At 36.1% G+C, this 26,330-nt stretch overlaps 1 protein-coding gene across 6 annotated transcripts in view; it reads right to left on the reverse strand.

Annotated features, from left to right (window-relative positions):
- Window positions 1-26,330, reverse strand: part of ADAM22 (ADAM metallopeptidase domain 22) — a 240,215-nt gene that overhangs the window by 22,611 nt on the left and 191,274 nt on the right. For 4 of the 6 annotated variants that reach the window (XM_070369432.1, XM_070369428.1, XM_070369430.1 and 1 more), the window contains exons 22-27: window positions 25,263-25,382; window positions 20,216-20,384; window positions 16,847-16,961; window positions 13,678-13,768; window positions 9,626-9,643; window positions 274-374 (exon numbers count right to left, since the gene is read on the reverse strand). In XM_070369432.1, coding sequence (XP_070225533.1) covers window positions 274-374; window positions 9,626-9,643; window positions 13,678-13,768; window positions 16,847-16,961; window positions 20,216-20,384; window positions 25,263-25,382 — 614 coding nt within the window. The remainder of the gene's footprint in view (window positions 1-273; window positions 375-9,625; window positions 9,644-13,677; window positions 13,769-16,846; window positions 16,962-20,215; window positions 20,385-25,262; window positions 25,383-26,330) is intronic. The other 2 variants (XM_070369431.1, XM_070369427.1) reach the window with 1 other exon arrangement.

A 26,330-nucleotide genomic window follows, 5' to 3' on the forward strand; every position in this document is an offset into this window, starting at 1 on the left:
ACTGTATTTCAAGTGAATGCAATTCACAGCAGCACCAGCCCAGAACACAGAATTTCAGAGCAGCCTTCTCATGTACCCAGTGCACTGATGCTACCAAATCCCATCATTTCCCAACCAAGAAAAAAAACCGGATTCTCTCATAAGAAATGTTCTCCTCTCTGTTGGGAGAAGAGCTGAAGAACTAACGAAAAAGAACAAGTCTTTACAACCAGGCACCACACAATACAGAATTAAGGTTATGTGGACAGATGGGTTCAGAATGCTGCCCTATACCTTGCCAAGAGTTACTCCGAGGTCGTCCATTTTCACAGATGTCTGAAATATGTTTTGTGTCTGGAATCCTTTCACTCCAAGAATGAGAAAGTCCATTTGACCTGAAATTGAAAATGTGTATATACTGTTCAAAAATATAATCAAATGAATGTTTTGAAATCAGTAAGCAACATTTCTAAGCATTACTGAGCATTAAAATAAGAAAGAAAAAATCTGAAATGAAAGAATGAAGAAAACATGAAAGTCTTCATGAAGAAGGCAGAATTACACAACATTCAATTTAAGAAAAGTCAAATACAATGGAACCCCATTACAAGAGTTTGTAATTGAAAAGTATCAGGATACAGTGCAAGCCAATTACATTCCCAAGAACCACACAGAGCAAATACACTACATATTTCAGTTACATAATCCATGCAGCAAGAGTTATAATGGGGTCCCACCATAGATGTTTCTTAATTGTAAAGCAATGGCTTCCATTCAAGTAGTATGAGAACATGGACTTCCAAGAGATTTCAATAAGAATTGCTCAGTTGAACCTGGTTAACCTTTATCAAAGATTCATCTTTATCAAAACCTAATATTTAGGTTTTCTTAAACAATAAAATTATTTTCTGAGAATTGGCATTTTTCTCCACTAATACGCACCCCCCTCCCAAATATGGTACTGTTGGTTAACTGTCCAGTAATGGAATTGAGTTAGATGTTTATCATGGAGCTTTCTCTCACAAAGTCCATGTACCATTAAGCCCTTCTGCTTTTTGTGTCCTGCCATCTTTAAATGAATTGTCTACAAGAAGCAAAATTTACATACCTACCTTGAACCACATAAGAAAAGCATTTTGACAAACTGCATATACTTAGGAGGAATCACATAATTTGGTACAATATTTAAGTGTTTAAAAGTCAAAACCCATTGAGATTTTGCTAAAATCTGCTAAAGATTCAAATCAATATTTTAAGCTCTTCTTGAAGTACTTTAGAAAATAGTGCTGTAATTTAAATCTTTTCCATATATCATTCCAGTTAATTGCTAAAAACATCTATTTTAAAAGGAACCTTCTACTGATGAATGAAAATAAATGGAACTCAGCACAATTATTATGTAATTCCCTAGATTTTTCACCATCATTTGCTAAGTATAAAGTAACTCTTATTTTGTACAAAAGAACAATAGAAATTCTCCTGGAATCTATTGATTTTTACACTTATTTACCATGTGATTTGATTTAAAATTAAATATTTGATCAAGAAAATATATACTGTGAGGATTTTAAGAAAAGATCATTCTCTTAGCTAAAAAGTACCCAATGAATTAAAAGAATAAAATGTTTGAACATCCTTCTATAGAACTGTACTCCTTATGCAAAGACTAATAATTTAACTTTAGATTTATGCTATGTTATCTGAGTAAAAAAATCCTTTATGCTGAGGACAGTTCCACAGCAGTTCCCAAATCTCACTAATTCCTTCAATTTCTTTTTTTCCTGATGTTTATAAAGAGTGAGATCCACTGCAGAATTTTTGTAGATTACTCTATTTAGAACCTCAGAAGAGATCATGTTTCTTCTCAATAAACTAGCAATTTCCCTTTCAGTCCATAAAGGAACTACTGTGCCCAAAGTATACATTTCAGCCCTACCAACAATTTTAAAGAAACTCTTCCAGAGGAATATTTAAGTTTTTTTCAATGTGAATGAAGGTCTCATTTCCTAAAACATTCTATTTATTTCTTCTGTCAGCTTATTTTATTAAGCATTTATAAAGCATGGAGAATTTTAAATGGTCTTATTTCCCTTAAGACCATAGAGCTAGAATACAGCCTTCAAGTTTAAGACATATAAATAATATACTAACCCCATCTGGACTGCTATAAAACTCAAATATTAAAAATGCTTAAATTAATTTGGCAACCAGCTCTAAATTATAAAGTCTAGAATTAATCATTCCAGGAATGAAAGGCAAAATCATAATATTCAAATATATGATTCACAGAGAAGCAATCGTTTTTTCACAGCAAGCTTAGCTTTGATAAATTTAAAATTTTAAAAATTCAATGCAGCATTTATATTAATAACCAATTTATTTTAACAACTGCTTTTACTGAAGCGTGACAGTAACCTTTTTCTTTGACTACCAAACATGACATAAAGCTCACCATTTAAAATACAATAAAATACTATGTGTAGTTTCTGAAGCAGTAGAAGAGCAAGATTGAAAAACCCTGGAGTTTCTATGTAGACTTAGGGTTGTTATTTGCTTAGTTTTCTTTTGTTTGGTTTTCTGGCCTGATTTGTTAAACCACTGGTTCTGAGCATATGGCATTTTGAAGTATAGTAATCAAAGAACAAAGGATACTATTTTTTAACATTCAAGAAAGAAGGAAGAAGTAATCAAACCTGCTGCAAAATAATGAAATGTTCTGACTAATGGAATAATGTGTGATGGAACAGGTAGAAATCTGAAAATGCGACAGAAAAGCAGACCTCTTCTTAGAACTAGATGCTGAGTTTGTGCTGACTCCAGGAGGAATGTCGCTATAAAAAGAGTCGCCATCTCCAGGCTTTTTTACATAATCTCCCTGGGGTAACTGTCTAAGGCATAATAAACATTTCAAAGTCAGAAAACAAGACACACACATGAACACAGACATATACAAATATTATTTTAGGAAAAAAGAGGTAGGGATAATGATCTACATGAATCAAATCTATAACAACATGTAAGATTATTAATAAATGTGACAAGTTAAAGTCATTCTAATTGTAGAGGTCAGAAATGCAATCACTGAAGTCTTTACAATCTGGATGAATATACCCTTGTTTCAGGGGAAAAATATGAAAAGATGAGGTTTTTCACTATAACTTCATTACACTTAGAGATGTTAATTGCCATTTTGTCTTTAAAAACAAACAAACAAAAAAAAAACCCTGGTGCTGAAGAAGACATATCAAGACAGACAGTCCTTGCCCAGATAAGGTATCCTTTTTTTCACTGTGGTGTGTAAACTATTTGTAATTTCTAAATACTATAAATGTAATCTTAATTTGGCCTTAAAAGAACTGACTGATTTCTAAACTGTTCTATAATTTAATCCAAATAAATTATTTGAATTCTCTATTCAATCTGGGGCCTCACTATTCATTTAGCAGAAATATAAAGAAATCGAAAGAGATTCAAATGTCAATCAAAAATGTAATTCTGTTAACTGCACACTAGAATATGTAAAGGAAGATAATTTAGCAAGAGGAAGAAAGAGTTGAAAAATAATGGAATTCTTGTTGATACTATAGAAAGATACTTATAGGTGGCTGGTGGATGACCTCAATTTTTTATCTCCAACAAGGGAAAATCTACATAGTCTGCACTATTACCGACTCTATTTGCTCTGATTTTGAATTAACTGAGATTGGAACATATTTTTATTACTTCTGCAAAGGGAACAGGGTAGAAAACTTTAGATAGAACTGCCTTGTCAATGCTCCTACTTTGGTAGTTAATCTGATTTTTTGCCAGTGCATGACCCCCAGACAGGCATGGCTAATAAAATTTTACAACCGACAAAAAGCACCTATATTAACTTGTGTGATCTACCTCTCCCCTTTAAGGAAATCAAATTTCTCATTAGATTTGTATGTAGGATTAATATAACTTTTGATTCATATTCTTTCAAAGTATTTGTGACTTTGGATCATAAATGTAATCTTTTTTTCCCAGTATATTATGAAACATTAATTTTATAGAAAAGATATGTAATTCCCATATTTATACTGTTAATAACACAAGTGACATATCTGTTTGTGGAAGAGATATTTAACTGTCTGGAATCATATTTCCTGTCTTGCCTCCTATCAGTAAAATGCTCTAGCAATTTTTTGAAAAATAAAAAAAATCAAAGTTTTGTAAGTTGCCTCAGGTAGGAAAATTGCCTTTTGTATCATACCAATACTTATAAAAGAATGCCAAAGAACATCCCATTAACATTACATTTCCAATAATAATCTTTATGGTTAACAAGTCATTTTTGTCACTGTTACCTTTAATGATAATTTTTATAAGCTGATGAGATGTGGCTTACTAAATTCAAATTTATATGCTGTGCTTACTTGCAATGTCGTGTCTGACTCTTTGCAACCCCATGGATTGTATCCCACCAGGCTCCTCTGTCCATGGGGATTCTCCAGGCAAGAATACTAGAGTGGGTTGCCATGCCGTCCTCCAGGGGATATTCCCAACCCAGGAATCGAACCCACATCTCCCGCATTGCAGGCGGATTCTTTACCGACTAAGCCACCAGGGAAGCCCGAGAATACTGGAGTGGGTAGCCTATCCCTTCTCCAGGGGATCTTCCCGACCCAGAAATCAAACCAGGGTCTTCTGCATTGCAAGTGGATTCTTTACCAGCTACGCTACCAGGGAAGCCCATAAATTCAAAGCAAATAAATACAAGTTGTGACTTTACTTGACTTTGCACCCAAATTCTCTTTCTTTACATGGTTTTGGCATTTAGGCATTTACCAAGGGTTCACTTATCTGAGACTGCAGGCTTAAATGGACTGCTTCTCACAATGGATGGGGCTCAATGGTTTTGCCTGTTTGTTTAGCTAAGCATGGTTTACAAATCCTTCAGTGTAATTTCTCTGCAGTCCATGTTCATCTTTCACACTGCACACAAACATCCTAAATGCTACACATGTCATAAACTATGGGCTTCAGTCAAAGGGTTGAAAGGAAAGTTTAAGTGCAGTGAACTTTGAGGGGCATGGCTTTGCTTTTATCCCAGGCAAACTAGACTCTTCTCTATCTCTACCATGAAGTCTTCGAAATAAAGAAATTACACTTTATTCTTCTTAAAATTCCACAAAGAATGCATATAACTCCTTCACACAGTAAATGCATTAAAATGTTAATAATAACAGATGATAAACTTTGTTAAAGATCTTTTAATACTATTTAACAGCCTTCACTGTCCAGAAATTTATTCTTTTTTAAATATCCAATTATATCTTATTATAAACCTACTTCTTCCTGATTAACCTTTAGTGAAGATAGAGAATATCAGGTCCCTATGATCAATAAAATACTACTTCATCATTTGTTATAAAAGACCATAAATGACCAAGTAACTGATAGCTTTAAATGTGTTAAAATTGAATTTATTTTTCTAGTCTTTATGCTTTTCTTCCTAAATTTTACTAGTTTCATAGAATTTGGGGATCAGGTGGCCTGATCAGTACTAAGTTTTATAATGGAAAAATTACCTCAAATTTCCCACATCACAAGCAAATATTTTAGACATGTGAATTTTTCTATAAATAATAACCAAAAGAAAATAAAACTTATTTAGCTAAATTATTTTTCCTCAAAAAGGATTCCTATTATAAGAGAAGTCTGATCTTTCCTTAAAGGGTCTGCTGAACCACTATATTTAACTTAATAATCCTTACACATACTCAAAAGGAGATCATAATGAAAAAAATTAAGTCTTAACCTTAAGACTGAAGGAGGCACTTTCCCAAAGCTTTGTTGGTGTCTGGGCTGTCTGCTATTGGAATTGTCACACTGCTGTCTGAAGAAATGTTTTGTACTGTGTACTAAGTCACATTGACAGATGCATGAATATCACTATAATAATATTAAAAAAACTAAAAAACTAAGAAAGTCTTGGGGAAAAAAAGGAGGGAGGTTTACAAGCAGAAAGTAAAGTGGCTAAAACAGGGTAACAGAGAGGAAAGATATGGGGAAGGGGGTTTCTGCTTAAGGTATGGATCAGGAAGATATGAACTAATTATTTATTCTGATTCATATTATGTATGTTCATTAATGTATGTTCATTTCAGACAAAAGAATATTGCACCTGAATAAGGATGCTTTATAAATCCAAATTTAATGAAATCCAAGTTTAATGCTTTATAAATCCAAATTTAATGAATTCAATTTAACTTGAATTAAATCCAAGTTTAATTGCACCTGAATAAGGATGCTTTATAAATCCAAGTTTATTCTATTGCTATTTGCAAAACTGCCTGAAAACTAAAATTCAAACTTCTAATTCTTATTGCAAAGTATATAGCTGCTAACTCCCAAAGCAATTATGCTAAAATAGAAACAATAGCATCAACTGAAAAATAGATGGAAGCCTTCTTTCCTGGAGATTTTAAAGAAAATTATCAATAATCATCCTTCTAACTAGACGATATCTAAGAATTCTCCTTGGCTCCTCAGTCCCATGGCTCTACCCTTCACAAGATGACACTGGCAGATTTATATTTATTTATTTGTTTACTTATTTATTTATTTTTGCCATACTCACAGCATTTGGAATCCTAGTTCCCCAGCCAGGGATCTAACCTCGGCCCCTGCCCTGGACCGCCAGGGAAGTTGCCAACCCTGGCAGGCCTAAAGTGATATAATTCATGTATGAAGTTCTGTCTCCCAGAATGGGCTTCTATCTTTTATTAGGCAGCTTATAAACAAAAAGAAAAAGAAAAAAAGGGCTTGCTTCTAATCTTTTTGCCAGATGTGAAATTAAACCTATCACACATTCCATCAATATAAAGAAAACCTGGGGGACACATTCTCTGGTGGGAAAATTTACCAGGTTATCAGGTTTCTTCACAAAATTACTTGCCTGACATTTCCAGTCATTTGAAAGTTATGCTGAGTTTGGCATTTCTGAGCCATTGTATCCTTAATTAAAGAATCTCATAACTGGCTACATACTTAATATGTATTTAGTGTCAAAACAAAGCTGTATGTTCACCAATGCTTTCACACCAGGATGCGTGGGCCTCACTCATGTCAGGAATGCTGCCTTTCTCTTTAAGGACAACCATACCTACTTATCTCTTTCATCTGAGGATTAGAGAAACACAAAGTCTTCAGAGACCACATATCAGTAACTTTCCTTACTAGAAAGCTTCACAGATTACAAAGAACTTTGTCTGCATTCGGGATTGGGGAAAGTTTAAGTGATTTCCCAAGATCACATACTAGCAGGTAGATTTCTGATTCATTCTAGATTGGTCTTCCCACCATGGAACTTCAGAGCAAAACTTAATTTAAAAGCAACTCAAATTTTTTATTTCTATTCCCTGGCATCCTTTGGAATTGGGCACATCTTTATTGGAATATCTTCAGATATTTTCAAGTGATTGTAAATTTCCTAATGTAGGCTTTGGTCCATTGGTCTTATCACCTTCTCTATAACCACTAAAATACATTCTAATAAAAGACTGTCCTTCAGAAGATATTTATATACTCACAACTTCCTGCTAAAGTTCATTCCTTGCAGCTTCTCCATTTTAACAATTATTATATAACCCTATATAATACCTGGAAAATCCCATGGACAGAGGAGCCTGGTAGTCTACAGTCCATGGGGTTGCAAAGAGTCGGACACAACTGAGCGACTTCACTTTCACTTTTCATATAACCCTAAGAGTCATAAGTTTCAGACAATCATAAGGGCAAAAATAAATAAAATTTGTGCTGAAATATATAAAAAAATAGTACCTGCTGAAAAGTGACAACTCTCAAAATATAAACTAGACTTCAAAGAGTGTCCAGATTGATGAAATGGTGACTCAGTATTCATCATATACTGGTAATACTCCCAGGATTACCAGGAGGCATGAAATTACATCAGGCACAAAAAAGAGATTTCTAACAAAAAATTTCTTAACTGTATCTATGCATATATTGAGTTAGAATAAGAAATCGGTGCTCAGGTTTACATATTTACCATTTGTTTTTGTAATGTGGGCAATTCCTTTATTCTGGAGAATACCCCTGGTGAGAACACGTCTTAGAGCACCATAACAATTTTGCTTACATTACATATTTATGACACTGCGCTTTCCTTTTCAAATAGTAAGCAATATTAAATTACACTGCAGAGTTAATTCTTACAGAAATGGAGCCAAATCACCAGTTTTTGATCTTTGTAGTATAATTTTATTTTTCACTGAAGAAAGCCACCAAATTTACATTTCTGGTATAACTGATCAACATCTACCCAACAGAAAGCATAAGTAGCTTCGGCTCTTCTTCAGTGTTTTTTGGACACAGAGTTTAAAACGTGTCACAAAGAAATCTATTTCCTTTATTTAAGTAATTTTGTTTCAGTTTTACTTTCTCCATTAATGATAGAAGTCAGTGACTCCAGAGCAAGATCATTATTTTCTAATATTTATGGCTAACTGGGCCAGGATCTCAATGGGTACCCTGTGGGTACCACTTATGGCTAAAACCTTATACAGATTTTAAATTATAACATAGAAGGAAAAAGAACAAAGTTTAAAATTCTACTTTGTGAAAAAAAAATGAAAGCTGTGGCTAGTGTCTGATAAAGTGTCACATTTATTACATCTTATTTCTAATCTGCCTCAGACATTTCCTACAATTGTGGGAAAAGTTAGGAGCCTGCATAGGCATCTTGAGTATAAAACTAGGACTATATGATGTGGTCTTAGATGGTCAATTTCCAGTATATTTTAATTTTTTGGTATCAATAGTTAATAGCAATTGTAAGTTTTTAAATGTGAAAAGTGAGGAGTGTACCTCAACATGGGCTAATTTAGATTTAGAAAAAATAGGCAAGTTTTACCTAATTACATGAATGCTTTGTATCTCTTTAGACACTGCTGGCTAAACATAGATTTTAAGGTTATATGAACAGAGTGCCTGAGTTTATGGGCTTTTTATTGAAAAAAAAATAGTGTAGTAGGCAATCAGAGATTATTACTATGCAAATTATTTCTTTCAAAACCTGTACAATTATCTAATCTGTAAAAAAAAAATTTCTTATGCAGAGATAAAACTGATTCCTCAAATGCCAAGATGCTCTCCTGATCACAATACTGTGCCTATATAAATTTTATCATTTATTAATGAAAGTTAGCAAAATGACAACAATCACTAAAAATAAATTCCTTTAGAAATCATTGGGCAAGAAAAGTGTTATAAATGTGAAGAAAAGCCAATCAACTAATGTAAACAAAGGTGACACCTTAATGTAAAGGAATTTTGTTTTAGGCAGGAAAAAATCAACTTTTAAATATATATTGCTATAAAAGTAACACAAATAAGAATGACTAATTATAGTTTTGTTGGATGACAAAACCATTAAAACTAAATAATGATAGATCTATTTTAAACTAACACATTCCACGGCAACAGTACTAAAATGATCATTTCAAGGCCATGAAAAATCAAGATTAGTTTATGACCACTACAACATAAAAACAAAAGTAAACTTAATTTATAACGGTATGTATGAATTCCAAAGATGATAACAAGATTTAAACCTTTTGGTTTTCAGTTTTATGTTCAGATTATTCTCATCACATACCTCTGCTCTCGATAGTTTCTTTTTATGGACAAGAAGAGAGAGAGAGAGAAAGAATTAGTTACCTAAAAAAATACATTAAGAGAAATCACTAAACATAAAAGCATTTGATGAAAGATCTCCACTAGAATTTCTAATTGCAGAATTAAAATGAAGATCAAAAACACAGTCTTCCCCTACCTCTGCCTCACACACACACACACACACACACACACACACACACACACATACACAAATTTTACTTCATCTTTTGAAGAAATGACACCAAAGGGTTAGTGACATTTTCAAGTAACCATTGTTTAAAAGCAGAAAGCTTCAGTTATTAAAAAGTAATTGTTTTCTCAATGTCAACTGTTATCATATTAAACATTTAGTAATGTCCTGAAGTCAACCTTATTTCAAATATAGGTTTTCAGACATGCACATTGATTTAAATCAGGAAACTAGTCAAGTTATATATATATATATATAAATATAAAATGTTTTTCATGCAAATAAAAATTATAATTCATTCTTTTTGGAATATATGCCACAAACTAGAGCTCATCCTAAGAATTTCGAATATGAAAACATAAATGCCCATCAGAACATTCTGTGTATGATAGAATGAAAATTCACAGCTGTTATGGACCTCCCATGTCATCACATCACTGTGAAGTTTCACTGAAAGCAACAGTGGTAATACTTTGTTTAAAGTCTCCTAAAATAAAATTGCGTGAGTTTCAGAATAAATCATTCTGAAACAAAAATGTGTTCTAGAGAGTGTGGTAAGGAGGTGCCAATGATTTTTAATTTTTAAATAAAACAAGCTAATTTCAAAATTTCTATCCTGACCTAACTAGCTGTCAGTATTTTGAAGACTTGTTGGAAGGTCAAGCAACTATCAGGTAGGCTCCTCCTTCCAAGATCAAGGCTAAGGTTGCTGTATAGATTTTGTAGCACTTTTACCTGTCAATCTATTCCATGAATTCTCTGGGCATCTTGCTTAATAATGAGCTCATGAGAGTAAAAGTGCCAATTTGATATTTAATATTTTTCATTCCTGAAACTATCATATACGGGAGAAAAATAAGCCAAAATATTTCAATTCAACATGTTTTACTTTTTATCCCCTCAATCTGATTCCCTGAGCGATCCACCAGTTACAAATGAGTATTCCTCATTTCCTATTCCTTCTATTACCCCAAGACTTGGAGAAGGGGTAGAAAGTTTAATTGGAAGGATTAATGAGAAAATGAGTTCTCAAGTCCTAAATTCGCTTGGCATTTTAAATAGAATATTCATGAATTTAATTACTGTATTAAAATTTCTACATCCTTATTCTATTTTTATACAAATTCTGAATAAATGTAGTAACATTAAAACTTTCATCATTCGGGTTCAAATTATTTATGAAGAGAATACTGTAGTAGGAACTAGATTCTGCAAAGTACATGTATTCAGAAACAAAAAAGTGAAATCACTTAAATTTCATAAAAATAAGAAATGATATACAGAAAGAAATATTTTTCATTCTAATCATTAAAACAAACAGACACAGATAATTTCATTAGCAGTAGGATTAGATGTTCAGGTTTCATATTTTTGAAAGGGTAATTTTTTCCAAGATTTTAAACGTGAAATATCAGTTTACATCAATAGGTGGCAGAAAACTAACAGAACTAACAATTTTGCTTTCCCTCCCGCATGACCAAACGAAATCACTGAGCTACTTCACAATAGCAATGGTTGTGATGGCAACTACTACATGAGCCTTGCACAAGGGAAGTCAAGGAAATAGTGTGACGCTGAGATAGGGCTAACTCAGCTAAGGTATAAGGAGAGCTCAAACAATATATATGCAGAAAAGCCTTTCTTTCAGACATACAATTTTATACTCCAAATTATGCTGAAATCAGCTGGTGCAAATATAAGCATGCAAAGTGCCAAACAACCTGCACATTAAAGAGGCATTTGCTACACTATGCTGCTGCTGCTGCTGCTGCTAAGTCGCTTCAGTCGTGTCCAACTCTGTGCGACCCCATAGACAGCAGCCCACCAGGCTCCCCCGTCCCTGGGATTATCCAGGCAAGAACACTGGAGTGGGCTGCCATTTCCTTCTCCAATGCATGAAAGTGAAAAGTGAAAGTGAAGCCATTCAGTCGTGTCCGACTCTCAGCGACCCCATGGACTGCAGCCTACCAGGCTCCTCCGTCCATGGGATTTTCCAGGCAAGAGTACTGGAGTGGGGTGCCATTGCCTTCTCCATACACTATGCTAGGCCATGTTAACTATATTATGCTAAACTTTACCCTGCTGTCTGTGCTATTTATTGACACAGCCTTGCACAAATGTCTTTCTGCATTTTTGTACTTACAACATAGAAAGTTTATCCTGGCAGTCAACTAATTACTCTTTTTCAGCCAAAATAACTTCAGTGTTTTGACCTCACAGCCAGCAATACCCATATACTAGTTTAAAGAGGTGTCTTTTAATTCAGTTAGGTTAAAACCATGGCTTTCCTGGTGGCTCAGAGGTTAAAGTGTCTGCCTCCAATGCGGGAGACCTGGGTTTGATCCCTGGGTCAGGAAGATCCCCTGGAGAAGGAAGTAGTAACCCACTCCAGTATTCTTGCCTGGAGAATCCCATGGACGGAGAAGCCTGGTAGGCTACAGTCCACAGGGTCACAAAGAGTCGGACACGACTGAGCTACTTCACTTTCACTTTTCACTTTCAAAACCATGTCAGGCAGTGATAATAGTAATAACAAATGATTATATACACTATGCTGCTGCTGCTGCTGCTGCTGCTAAGTCGCTTCAGTCGTGTCCAACTCTGTGCAACCCCATAGACAGCAGCCCACCAGGCTTCCCTGTCCCTGGTATTCTCCAGGCAAGAACACTGGAGTGGGTATACACTATGCTAGTCAATGCCTAATCAAAAAAGTTTGGTTCATTTAAGTTTAATTTTATTAAACATAAGTTATTTGAATACTAAGGAAACTTTTCACATCATAAGTTGAAGTACTTAACAAGGGAAATGAGCACATTAAGTATACAAAAAGTCTGGAATCTGTGAAGTCATTTACTTAGCTAAATGCTGCTGCTGCTAAGTCGCTTCAGTCGTGTCCGACTCTGTGTGACCCCATAGACAGCAGCCCACCAGGCTCCCCCGTCCCTGGGATTCTCCAGGCAAGAGTACTGGAGTGGGTTGCCATTTCCTTCTCCAATGTATGAAAGTGAAAAGTGAAAGCGAAATCACTCAGTCGGGTCCAACTCTTAGCGACCCCATGGACTGCAGCCTACCAGGCTCCTCTGCCCATGGGATTTTCCAGGCAAGAGTACTGGAGTGGGTTGCCATTGCCTTCTCCAGCTAAATGCTAAGGGGATCGAATATTCAAAAGTTACATAATGTGTAACTTTTTAAATCTTGCACATAGAAACAAAGAATTGTAAGCTGAACTTTGAAGCTTAAGAATTAGGTTTCTAAAAGTTGTAACTTATAGTTGAATTTTAATTTTAACACATTACATCTCTGAAGAGTTTTTCCTTCCCACAAAACACTCACGTATTTAACAAATAACAATGTCTTCTTCACATTGGTTGGGGAGAGGTTTGGCTCTTGGCAGGATCCCTGCTCATAGCAGGAAGCACTAAGGAGCTGATCCTGCTCTTGATCTTGTTGATATCACCCTTGTTACTAAACGCTATGCTGTCTCATACACTATCCTGCCTAGATGTGGAGGAATGGGTTTAAGTCAAGAGAATCTGCATCACTAAACAGCCAACCAACACAGCCTTTGTATGAGACACGATTTAGATTGATTTTTGTTTCATGTAATGGTTTTAAAATAATATTCAATATTTTTAGAATAGATGGGAGTTAATCTCAAAATCTAAAAAATGATAAATTACTGTTACCTCTAATCATGCCAAGGATCATCATGGATTGAATACTGAACCAGACTGATTTTCACTGCAGGTTTATTTATCCAATGATACAAAAATTTTTAGAATCATTTAGATAAATATTTTAAAGTACAGTTTGACAGTAATATACTGAGCCATTTCACTTACTTATAGCCCCATGCAGTAATTCCTAATATGAGGGCCAGCACTAAAATGGTGCCAGCAATTATGCCTATTATAATATTGGTACCAGCAACACCTGGGGGGAGAAAAAAAACAATGAAGATCAGTGAATACAGCTGAAATTTTGATATAAAATTCTTTCAGGAACTTTATTCTCCAGATTAATGATCATCACACTAATAACATTTGTTTTAAAAAGTGAGCATTTTTTCCTTTATACAGTTTTAATTTTAGAGAAGCTTTTTCCCAAATTTTATTTATGTATTCAGATATAATTGTGACAAAACACTCTATCAGTTTCAGGCATATGACAATGATTTGATATTCCTATATATCTTGAAATTAAAAGCAGGCATTTTTAAGGGAAGAGAAATCAACCATAACTTAGCAATTTGATCAATTGGTTTTTGAAAAATAATTATTTGCGTATGTTCCCTTTTAATTCTTGTCCAAGTTCATTTTGAATGGTTTTTTTCCATGTATTTTTCTGGAAAATATAATGAGGTCATTGAACTAACATAAAGAATAAAATAAGGAGAAGAAAGGAGTATCACTATAAAGCACAATACCCCTGGGGAGGAATACTTAGAAATCATATTTTGGACTCCAACCTCTTCCCTAGAAATTCTAGAAATGTTATTGTTCTTATCACTCCATTTTCACAACCAGTGTAAGGTCCTTATTTTGTGTGATATTTTGTCTGTGTAAATATAAGCTTCTAAAGGGAGAAGACATGGCTACAGATGGTCAGGTGGTATACATTATAAAAGACTGTAGTTCCCAGTCTTGCCAATAATGACTGTGGTATCTGGGAAAAACAATGGAAAATACAGAGTCAGGTGAGCTGGAGACTGGTGCTGATGACCTGTGAGAGCGAGGGTGCACCAGACTGGCAGGGGGCCAGGGCAGGGCTGGAGATAAGGACCGGGTGATGGTGCTGTTGTGTCCGGCAGCAATAACAGTCAGACAGTCTGCGATGCAATTCTTAAGGGATCACAGCAGTGAAAGGGGTCCAGTGAGTCAAAGGACTGGACAACAAGCCCAAGTAAAAGCCCGAGAGCAGAAAACGCAGGCTGGAGGCCTGCCTGGCTTCTGGCTCAGAAGACCTGTTTGGTTGATAAAGACTTATATTCCATGTTAAATTGCGGGGCTCTCACCCAGGGCAGCTTAGTTAGCTCTTTGTCTGCTGCACTCCTGAGGAATCAAAGACAGTAATCATGGATGACTGGAACAGATTCCAATTCCCCATGATGGAGTGGCAGCCTCTCTATCTGGGAGCCTTTAGGAGTCACATGGGACAGCAGGGCTCAGACATCCAGGAGACTAGCTGACTCCACCCTGCCCCAGTCATCTGTGGGATAGAGGGTGCAGATACCAGAGGACTCCTGGGGCATCGGGATTTTCCCACTGTAAGACCTAGCCCATCTCCCCTTCTTTTCTTTCCAGAGATTTAACATGCGTGAGTGCTTAGTCACTCAGTCATGTCTGACTCTTTCCAATCCTTTTAACTAGCTTGCCAGGCTCCTCTGTCCAGGGGATTTTTCAGGTAAGAATGCTGGGGTTGCCATTTCCTCCCTCAGGGATCTTCCCAACTCAGGGACTGAACCAGCATCTCCTGTGTCTTCTGCATTGCAGGCGGATTCTTTACCCACTGAGCCATGGGGAGAGCTCCAGAAAATTAACAGGGATCAATAGACCCTGATGCTGGGAAGGAGGGCAGGAGGAGAAAGGGGGGACAGAGAATGAGATGGTTGGATGGCATCACTGACTCAATGGACATGAGTTTGAGCAAACTCTGGGAGATAATGAAGGACAGGGAAGCCTGGTGTGCTGCAGTCTATGGGTCATAGAGTCAGACACGACTGAGCGTCTGAACAACAATCAACTCAAATGCTAGTTCTGGTTACTTCTAAGTAATAGTATGACTTTTGACAAGCCAGTTAAATCCACAGACCTGAAGAGGCTTCTTTCTACATTAAGTGCAGGAACCAACCCCACAACCATTGCTAAGACTGAAGATGCCAAAATCCTAATCACTCTGTGAGTTTTATTATGAAAGTCACATTGACTAATACATTTAACCTGTATGGATGATTAGAATAAAAATAATAATTTTCTCATTCTTTGGAGCTGAATGGACTTCAGGACTTGAACATTATTTTATGCAGAAGAATACTCAATAATGAAATGATAAAAATAGTTTTAAAAGGGACATTCATCTTCAAGGTATGTCTTCTTTCCACTATCTGCATTTAATTTCTACTTCTCCATTTGGGCCACTCTTGCTTTTAGAACTACACCTGCTGCTTCTTATCCATGTCAAACCCCTTCCAGGCACCTTGGCCAAGGTTACTACTTCTAGAATTACCTACAGTAGAGGCTACAGAAACTGGAGTTTAATATAGATGTGGTTCTTTAAGAGAGAATATTAAAGCTAACAAAATATTTTTAAAATCAATTCAAATTTTTCCTCATTTACTTAGTCCCAGTATATAAGAAGTATAAAATATAAAATCATACACTTAACAATTTTGATTACTTTATTCATTTAAAAGAAATACTAGGGCTTCCCTGGTGGCCCAGTGGTAATGAATCTGCCTGTCAATGCAGGAGACACAGGTTTAATCCCTGGTCCAGGAAGATTCTATAAGCCAGGGAGCAACTAAGCCTGTCCACAACAACTATTGAGTCTATGTTCTAGACCTTGGGCTCTGCAACAAGAGAAGCCACCACCATGAGAAGCCCACACTCTGCAACTGGAGAGTAACCCCCGCTCACCACAAGTAGAGAAAGCCCATGCACAGCAACAAAGACCCAGCATAGCCAATAAATAAAAATTAATCATATTTTTAAAAAAAGATGCTAGGATTTGTTGTCAGCTCCAAATAAGTATAATACTTGGAAAATATCAGCCTGATATAGAACAAGATATGGCTAAATCAATAGACTAAGTTATATTCAATATTTCATATTATGAGATAATGGAAATAATTGGTTTCATAATGAGGGCCCCAGTTGTACATTGTAATTCATTATTATGTGGATTTAACTTATATTTGAATTATATAAAAATAATCCAAACGAAGCTTAGGAAGGGCAGTTTTCTCTTCCTTGTGCATAAAGACAACATAATGGGACCAAAGTAAGTACCTACCATTGCCAGACAGCGTAATGCCAGCTTTTGCATCATCATTGTAAGGGAAGTAAGTGCTGCAGTCTTCACCTACCCAGTGTCTGTTACACACACACTTCAGCTCATTACTGCAAACCTGAAACCCAAAATCAATCTAAAGTCAACACTAACTCTTAGGTACAGAGGCATGCAAAATAAACATTAATTTTTAAAAATAAAAATTAATTGTATTAATTTCTAATAATTGTATGCCTAGAATTAGATGGGATTGGACATTTATTGGTATTTTCTTCCTATTTCTAATCACTTACTAATTATCTTGCTCAAAAAATATTTTCTAGAGAGCAACAGTTGACCCAGAGAAAACAACAAAGTTTAAGAGAGAATTTACATTCCTTACACAAAAATCGATGATCAATTTAAATTTTGTTAACCCAAGTTTTATGAGGGAGATTTTAAAAAACTAAGCAGAATTACAATCATTTTCCAATTATCCAATACAAAGTTTTCTTCTTCTAAAGAAAGGGTCTTTATACCAAAATTTTATTCATCTTTTAGGAAGCAGATAAGATAAAGGGAAATCTGACAAAGAAGAGGTGAGGCCTGAGGCTTTGCAGCAGTCTGAGAAGAAAGCTTCACAAAACCATAACCTGGGCACCTCACCCCAAGCTCCAGGGCTTAGCTATCTCAGGGGTCATGGAAACTGAGAAGTCCCTCAAACAAAGCCTAGGGGAAAAATTCACATAAACTGGCACCACATTTTTTAAAATTATCAGACAATAATCTTCACTTATATATTCAGGAAACAGAACCTATGTTTCTGTTCTAAAATCTTATTATTCAAAGCAACTTTGAAAGGAATGAGTAGGAGAGAATTCAGTTAGGGTTAGGATCAGAGAAGTTCTTCAGAACTCAGGTTTGATGGGATGGGTTTCTCATTTTTGTCTGCTTGAATTTGCCAGAAGACAACATACGTGCAGATTTAACTGTATGATACATATGATCAACAAATTGCAGATTTCAAATTAATTCAGATTAGCAACTTTATGCAGATTAACAAATATGCAGGAAGGAAAAAAAAAAAAAGGCCTGAGTTTGAGACCCCAACTGTCTTTTCAACAGATTAGGTCAATAATCAGGTCAACTGGTTTCTCCAAGTGTGTTTCCACATCATGCAGCAGCACCAGTGATACACTGACAAGAATAGTGAAACACTGTTCACTGTACAATGATCATAATAAACACAATCACAGCTGACATTATTGAATATTCACTGTGTCACAGGGATTGATCTAAGTATTATGTATCAGATACAGGTGTTAATTCCCTGATTCTTCACAACAATCCTGCATCCTAGGCAATATTATTATTCCCACTTTATAAGAATAGAGTGAAACACAGAGAAGCTAACTAATTTGCCCAATCTCACCCAGTTAGTAAAGAGGAGAGCTGGATTTCACACTCAAACTGTCTGGTTCCAAGCCCACACTCTTAACCTACATGATGTAGAGTATAAAGAGAATATTTACTGTATTTCACATTTTAATTTTTGTCACATATACAAAGTTGAGTCACTATAAGTTAAAAACACATAGGATATAACCTTTCTGTATTATGCATAATTATTATTAATGATTGATGCTATTTGCCACCTGATTTACTTGTGTCTATTACTTTTTGTGTGTGCATGTGTGCTAAGTCGCTTCATGTGTCCAACCTTTTGTGACCCTATGGACTGGAGCCTGCCAGGCTCCTCTGTCCATGGGGATTCTCCAGGAGAGAATACTGGAGTGGGTTACAATGCCCTCCTGCAGGGGATCTTCTTGTACCACGGATTGAACCTGCATCTCTTAGGTCTCCTGCACGGGCAGGTGGGTTCCTTACACCTAGTGCCATCTGGGAAGCCCCATCACTCATCATTCATTACTCATTCCTTAAACAGTTAATTAACACAACTCTGTGTTACATACTCAGGACTTCTAGATGAATAAGATACAGTATTCATTAGCATTATGATCAAGAAATTATTCCATTATGCTTTTCTCCCATCTCCCAAAAAGCATCTCTCCCTAACATCCTCTAACTTATAAAGGAAAGAAGACTTAGCAGATTCCTTTAAAATAAGGAGCAAAACTATTTCCTATATACCTCCTCTATTCTCCTGTACCAGAAGAATTCCTATTCTTAGGCAAAAAGTAACAATTACTAAGGCCTTCCTTAGGAAATTCTTGGTGTATCCTTCAGGGATATACACAGAATGACCGGGATTGAAGGCTTACACTTCCAGGACAAGGATTCTCAACTGGTTAGTATAACCAGAAGGAACCCAGAGAAGATAAAAAGAAAATCATGGCACATGCTAAAAGAAGAAGATTCAAGAAATTTTCGTCAGTGTAGGAATTTCTAACTGAAAATCACAAAACTGTACTTGCTAATAGAGCATGTTTATTTAACCTATAAATTTACCTATATCTTGTCAGATACATGATTAAAAAGATAGAATTTAGCCCTTTAAATACCACCATTTTTTCTATTTGGGCTTCCTAGGTGGCACAGTGGTAAAGAATCTGCCTACCAATGCTGGAGATGCAAGACTTGAGTTCAATCCCTGGGTCAGGAAGATCCCCTGGAGAAGGAAATGGCAAACCACTCCAGTAATCTTGCCTGGAAAATACCATGGACGGAGGAGTGAGACAGGCTACAGCCCATACGGTCACAGAGAATCAGACATGACTGAGCACCACCAGCACCACCATTCTTTCTATTCATCTCTGAGATTCATTTCCTTAATTATTCTGCTTCTATTTCTAGACGTTATTATCAGCTGGTACCCACTGTTTTGGTCAAGGCAATTATTTATGGTCTGTTCTAATTGGTCAGTGCCTGCTGCTGCTAAGTCGCTTCAGTCGTGTCCAACTCCGTGCGACCCCAGAGATGGAAGCCCACCAGGCTCCCCCGTCCCTGGGATTCTCCAGGCAAGAACACTGGAGTGAGTTGGTCAGTGCCTGGACCATCCCAATTGTTAAGTATTGTGGCCACTGCCCCTACTTTTTACTCCCTTTTTCATCCCATTATAGTTTGTTAAAATTTGTCTCCTAAGTCACTTGTAGAAAACTCAGATTATATTCAATTAGATCAATTTAACCTAATAAGAGTGGAAAATGGAAGAATTTGGTTAGGAAGATAAAACTTTCTCATTCTCACGCTTTCACAGATTACACAACAGAAATATACAAATGACTATGACCACATGACTGTTTATACACTAGCTGGAGAAACATGGACAGGCACGTTTTCCATTATTACAGAAATAGGCAGTTCAGGGTCATATCTGTTTCTCTGATATAAAAGAACTGAATAGACCCCTATGGTGAGGCAGTGAATACTTACTCCATTTCCTGAGCAAACAGTGCCTTCTTTATTGCTTAAGCAAGTACTAAAGTTGAAGGAAGCCACAGGAAGACACCTGTGTTCTAAACACATCATTTTGGGACCACAGGGTGTCCCGTCTTCCACATAGCCAAGGTCAACATCTTCATCAAGCTTAACGTGCCCACCACTAAAAATAAATTGAGAGCAAAAAGAAAGTGGGATTCCATTAATTTACATTTATCTTGAGACTACATTTAAAAATTTTAAAGTAGGCAATATCACTTTCTCTATTTTCTCTTTATTACCTAATTTTAAAAGTAGCATAAACATTTTCAATCTCCAAATGGAGAAAGCAATTGAATCTTTTGATCTAATTATTTGCAGAGATATTTATATTCCTTAGGATTTAAACATAATTATTATAACAAGGGCCTGAAATGGCTTTATCATTTTCCTTTGGCTACTATGCCATGTACAAGTCAAGTAAGCCATTATTAATAACATTTGATTTGATAAATAAGTACTTTCAAGATTTTAAATACATTTCAAACAATGATGAGAATTTTTTAGTTTTGGTTACATTTCCCCAAAAGATTGTTCTATTTACAAACTACAGTTGACCTTTGAACAACATGGAGGGTAGGGGTACCACCCTCCATGCAATTGAAAATCCAAGTTCCACATCCACAGATTCAACCACTGGGGGATTATGTAGTGTTGTAGCATATATTTATCAAAAAAAAAAAAAAAGGACCTGTATTTACTGAAAACAACATGCACATAAATAGACCCTTGTAGTTCAAACCAGTGTTGCTCAAGGGTCAACAGTATATTTGAGAATGGCTAAACTATGGCAACAACTATTCAATACAGCAACCCATACATTAGGCAGGAGTAAGAAAGAAACAGGATAAAAACAATTAAATAAACAGGATAGGGACTGAAAATGTATATTCATCATCTATTCATACAGTACCATGTCAATGCTATTACAAAAATTTCCATTCTTGTTTATTTGTTTTTATCAAAATTATGCATGCATATAGTTTTATGAGTTAAATAGACAGATTGGTTTTTACAATGCAGTGAAGGGATCCATTCCCCTACTCCTCTTATATCCTTCCCTGGAGGAATCACTTTCTACTCTTAACTGATTCTTTCTTTATTTATGTACATATTTTTAAATAATGAGTTTGTATCACTATTTTTAATTTTCCTATTTTCAGTATTATCAACTGACTGCCTTTTATGGAATTTGAGAATTCATCTCTTTCCCCTTTCCTTCCATTATACATTTTGTTGATAACTAGTTAAATTAACAACAAATCATGCATTGTTAGGACTTAGTAAATGTACACCATAATTATACCTTTTCTTTTACTTGTATAACTTTTTATTTTCCCTCAGATTCAGTTAGGTTCAGTTCAGTCACTCAGTCATGTCCGAGTCTTTGCGACCCCATGAATCGCAGCACGCCAGGCCTCCCTGTCCATCACCAACTCCCAGAGTTCACCCAAACTCATATGCATTGAGTCGGTGATGCCATCCAGCCATCTCATCCTCTGTAGTCCCCTTCTCCTCCTGCCCCCAATTCCTCCCAGCATCAGGGTCTTTTCCAATGAGTCAATTCTTCACATGAGGTGGCCAAAGTATTGGAGTTTCAGCCTCAGCATCAGTCCTTCCAAAGAACACCCAGGAGTGGTCTCCTTTAGGATGGACTGGTTGGATCTCCTTGTAATCCAAGGGACTCACAACAGTCTTCTCCAACACCACAGTTCAAAAGCATCAATTCTTTGGTGCTCAGCTTTCTTCACAGTCCAACTCTCACATCCATACATGACCACTGGAAAAACCATAGCCTGGACTAGACGGACCTTTGTTGGCAAAGTAATGTCTCTGCTTTTTAATGTGCTATCTTGGTCATAACTTTCCTTCCAAGGAGTAATCATCTTTTAATTTCATGGCTGCAGTCACCATCTGCAGTGATTTTGGAGCCCCCAAAAATAAAGTCGGACACTGTTTCCACTGTTTCCCCATCTATTTCCCATGAAGTGATGGGACCAGATGCCATGATCTTCGTTTTCTGAATGTTGAGCTTTAAGCTAACTTTTTCACTCTCCTCTTTCACTTTCATCAAGAGGCTTTGTAGTTCTTCTTCACTTTCTGCCATAAGAGTGGTGTCATCTGCATATCTGAGGTTATTGATATTTCTCCTGGCAATCTAGATTCCAGCTTGTGTTTCTTCCAGTCCAGCGTTTCTCATGATGTACTCTGCATATAAGTTAAATAAGCAGGGTGACAATATACAGCCTTGACGTACTCCTTTTCCTTTTTGGAACCAGTCTGTTGTTCCATGTCCAGTTCTAACTGTTGCTTCCTGACGTGCATATAGGTTTCTCAAGAGGCAGGTCAGGTGGTCTGGTATTCCCACCTCTTTCAGAATTTTCCACAGTTTATTGTGATCCACACAGTCAAAGGCTTTGGCATAGTCAATAAAGCAGAAATAGATGTTTTTCTGGAACTCTCTTGCATTTTCCATGATCCAGTGGATGTTGGCAATTTGATCTCTGGTTCCTCTGCCTTTTCTGAAACCAGCTTGAACATCTGGAAGTTCACAGTTCACGGATTGCTGAAGCCTGGCTTGGAGAATTTTGAGCATTACTTTACTAGTGTGTGAGATGTGTGCAATTGTGTGGTAGTTTGAACATTCTTTGGCATTGCCTTTCTTTGGGATTGGAATGAAAACTGACCTTTTCCAGTCCTGTGGCCACAGCTGAGTTTTCCAAATTTGCTGGCATATTGAGTGCAGCACTTTCACGGCATCATCTTTCAGGATTTGAAAGAGCTCAACTGGAATTCCATCACCTCCACTAGCTTTGTTCGTAGTGATGCTTTCTAAGGCCCACTTGACTTCACATTCCAGGATGTCTGGCTCTAGGTGAGTGATCACACCATCAAGTCTCTTATTTGATCACTGAATTATCTGTCACTAACTCAAAATTACACCAACCCTGCTGTCAAAATCTCCACTTAAGATGTGTCTGAACATCAGTTCATCTTGCTGAAATAATCTCCCCTAGAGTTTCAATTTGGAGTTCCCCTGCTCCTATCTGATCTGGTTGGCCCCTGTAAATGGCACAGAGCTGGCTATCTTGGCTTTCTCCAGGATACTATTCATTGGAGGATTGCCCTGTCTCTCTCCAGAATGAATATCTTGTTTCCTAAATTCACTATGTTTCTTTCTTAGTTTTCTTCTTTATTTTGGTGGAGTACAATTTCTAACAGCTTTGAGAAAGGACTTAGGGGAGTAAACTTGGGTAAAACTTGCATATCTGAATGTCTCTTTATTTTCTACCCTCACACTCGATTCATAGTTTGCCTGAGTACGGAATTCTACTTTGGAAATTATTTTCTCCATTGTCTTTCAGATCCCAGCACTCTTGTTGACAGATTTGAAACCATTCTAATGCCTATTCCTTTTTTTTTTTTCCTCTCCTCTCTGGAAACAGTTGGGATTCTTTTTCCTTAGGTTCTGAAATTTCATAATGATAAGTTTTGATGTATTACTAATTTCACTAATTTCACCTTGCACCTGGTGAGCCTGGTAATATGGAAATTCAAGTCCAAAGGTTCTAGATAATGCTCTTGGAGTTGCTGCTGCTGCTGCTAAGTTGCTTCAGTCGTGTCCGACTCTGTGCGACCCCAGAGACAGCAGCCCACCAGGCTCCTCTGTCCCTGGGATTCTCCTTGCAAGAATACTGGAGTAGGGTGCCATTTCCTTCTCCAATGCATGAAAGTGAAAAGCGAAAGTGAAGTCGCCCAGTAGTGTCCAACCTCTGAGCCACCAGGGAAGCCCCCTAGCGACCCCAGCCATTGCTAATTTCCTCCCTGCTGTTTTCTCTGTTCTTTATTATTTCTATTCTAACATGGTGAGCTTTACTCTATGTCCCTTTCTTTGTCTCTTTTACTCTACTTTCTGGGAGATAATTTCAACTATTGAGTTTAATGTTTGCCATCTTTTTTTTTTTAATTTCTAACAGCTTTCCTTTGTTTTCTCTTAATATTCCTCATTTTTAAAAATTCTACCCTATTCTTGTTTCATGATAGAAGTATCTTAAAATATTTATAGGTAGTTGTTGCATTTTCTGGTCATTTCTCTCTCTCTCTTTTTAGGTTAGAGTCTTTCTTCACAAATCTGGTCATCTGTTTATATTTGAGTTGGGGAACCAGACAGATGATTGGAAGTTCTGGGACTTTCTGACTGAATATCAATGAGGCTAGATCACTTCTACACACTTCTGATAACTGATTTTTCTGCTGACAGTAAGCTTGGAAACCTTCTGTTTTATTCTTTGCAGACTGTAAAGCTCAAATCTTTCATGGGAGGGTGAGCAGTCATCAGCTTAGCTGGGTCAGGGAAGTAAGCTGTAGATCTAGCAGCTTCTCTAACAGAGTTCACCTATCTTTTTCATGTGAGTTCCTTCCTCTATCCCCAAGTCCTTTGTTCCCTCTTCCAGAAGTAGATGATGCTGCCCATTTTGAGCCTTTTGGGACTGGCAGTATATATTGAGTCAGTTTCTTGGTTTTCCCCATTACTGACTGAGGACTTCAGCATTTTTAGTTTTGATAATCATCTGCCACACATCTATTTGTTCTCCGTGCTCTAGGATTTTGTTGCTGCTGTTTCCTCTCCCTTTTTCTGCTTCCTTATGGACATACAAATTCTAGAAAAATATCTATTTAGTGTCATTTTAGTGGGATTTCATAAGGGAGCAAAGGAAGATGCCTGTATTTAATCCACTGATAAGAATGAAATGCAAACTAAACCATGCAAGATTTAACTGGACAATTAAACATAACTCTAGCTACCATACAATAGTCCACATTCAATTAATTCTTCCCTTCTTTCTATCTGTTCTCTGTCAGGATTTACTTAATCATCCCTATGGACTAGAATCCATTTCACCTTACTAACATACATATGAACTGAAAATAGAAGTAATCCTAAGCTTCATTCCTGGGAAATAAGATGGCTAATGTTCTCATAGAAGGGTTAGATCATTACCTGCAGTTTAATGTTCTTCCCTGCTGTACAACTAAAGTAGACGTGATTTCACCATCGAGCTCTCCAAGTCTTGGGATATTACCAATGTTCGTACACAAAAGGTAACCACAAAGCACATCCCTGTGTCAGAAAAGTACCAAGTATTTACTTCTTCCCTCAAAGATACAGCAAAATCCATACAGTTAGAACAATAATGTTATCTTACTTAAGCATTTGTTTTTTCATCAACTGTACTATTGCTTCAAATTACAAGCAAAACAAAATAACCTCAGATTAGTTTACTCCCAGCTTTAAAAACTGTCTTCTCTGAAACGTTTGGTGCATCAAAATCCCAACTGTGTTCTAGATTTTCCTTTATTGTCCGCTAAGTATTTATCTAAAGAAAATTATCCATCAAATGGACTTCTTTTATATCTGAATCTCTTTCCTCATTACACATCACAGGATATACTAAGACATTTAAAAAAAATATTTGATAAGTGAATGAATGAACTTTGAATGAGGATTCTTTTAGAATACAGTGTTTTCTTCAACCAATGGCACCAGAATTAAAGAACAGATTATATACTTTGTGGCTTCTCAACCACATAGGATCATGATTCCTTTTCCAATATATTCTACTTCTCCCCCAGTTAGCACATACAATTCTAATTTAACTTGTAACATATTTTAATTTGTGTTAACTACTATCTTACATATTCTCTATATTTAAAACATTTTAATCATTAAGATAGATAATGATAAACATATTCTAATAAATGTCTTGCAAAGACTTATTAGCAGGCCAGCAATTATATATGGAAATATTAGACTTTATCATATAGAAAAAGAGAAAAATTAAGACTTGCATCTATCACCAACATAGAAAAATATGTATTATTGTATTAAAAAATAGTTGTTAAAAGTTATATCATCACAGTATTGTATATATCATAAATAAAAATGCTTTTTAACATAGAAGACACTCAACATTTTTCATTGGAGTTTACTAAATACTTTAGTATAATATTAAAAACATTAGATGATTTTTATTCTTAAGGAAATTATACTCTGGGTAAGAAGAGAAAT

Source organism: Bos mutus, chromosome 4 (assembly GCF_027580195.1).
Source record: "Bos mutus isolate GX-2022 chromosome 4, NWIPB_WYAK_1.1, whole genome shotgun sequence".
In the NCBI taxonomy this organism is placed as follows: Eukaryota; Metazoa; Chordata; class Mammalia; order Artiodactyla; family Bovidae; genus Bos; species Bos mutus.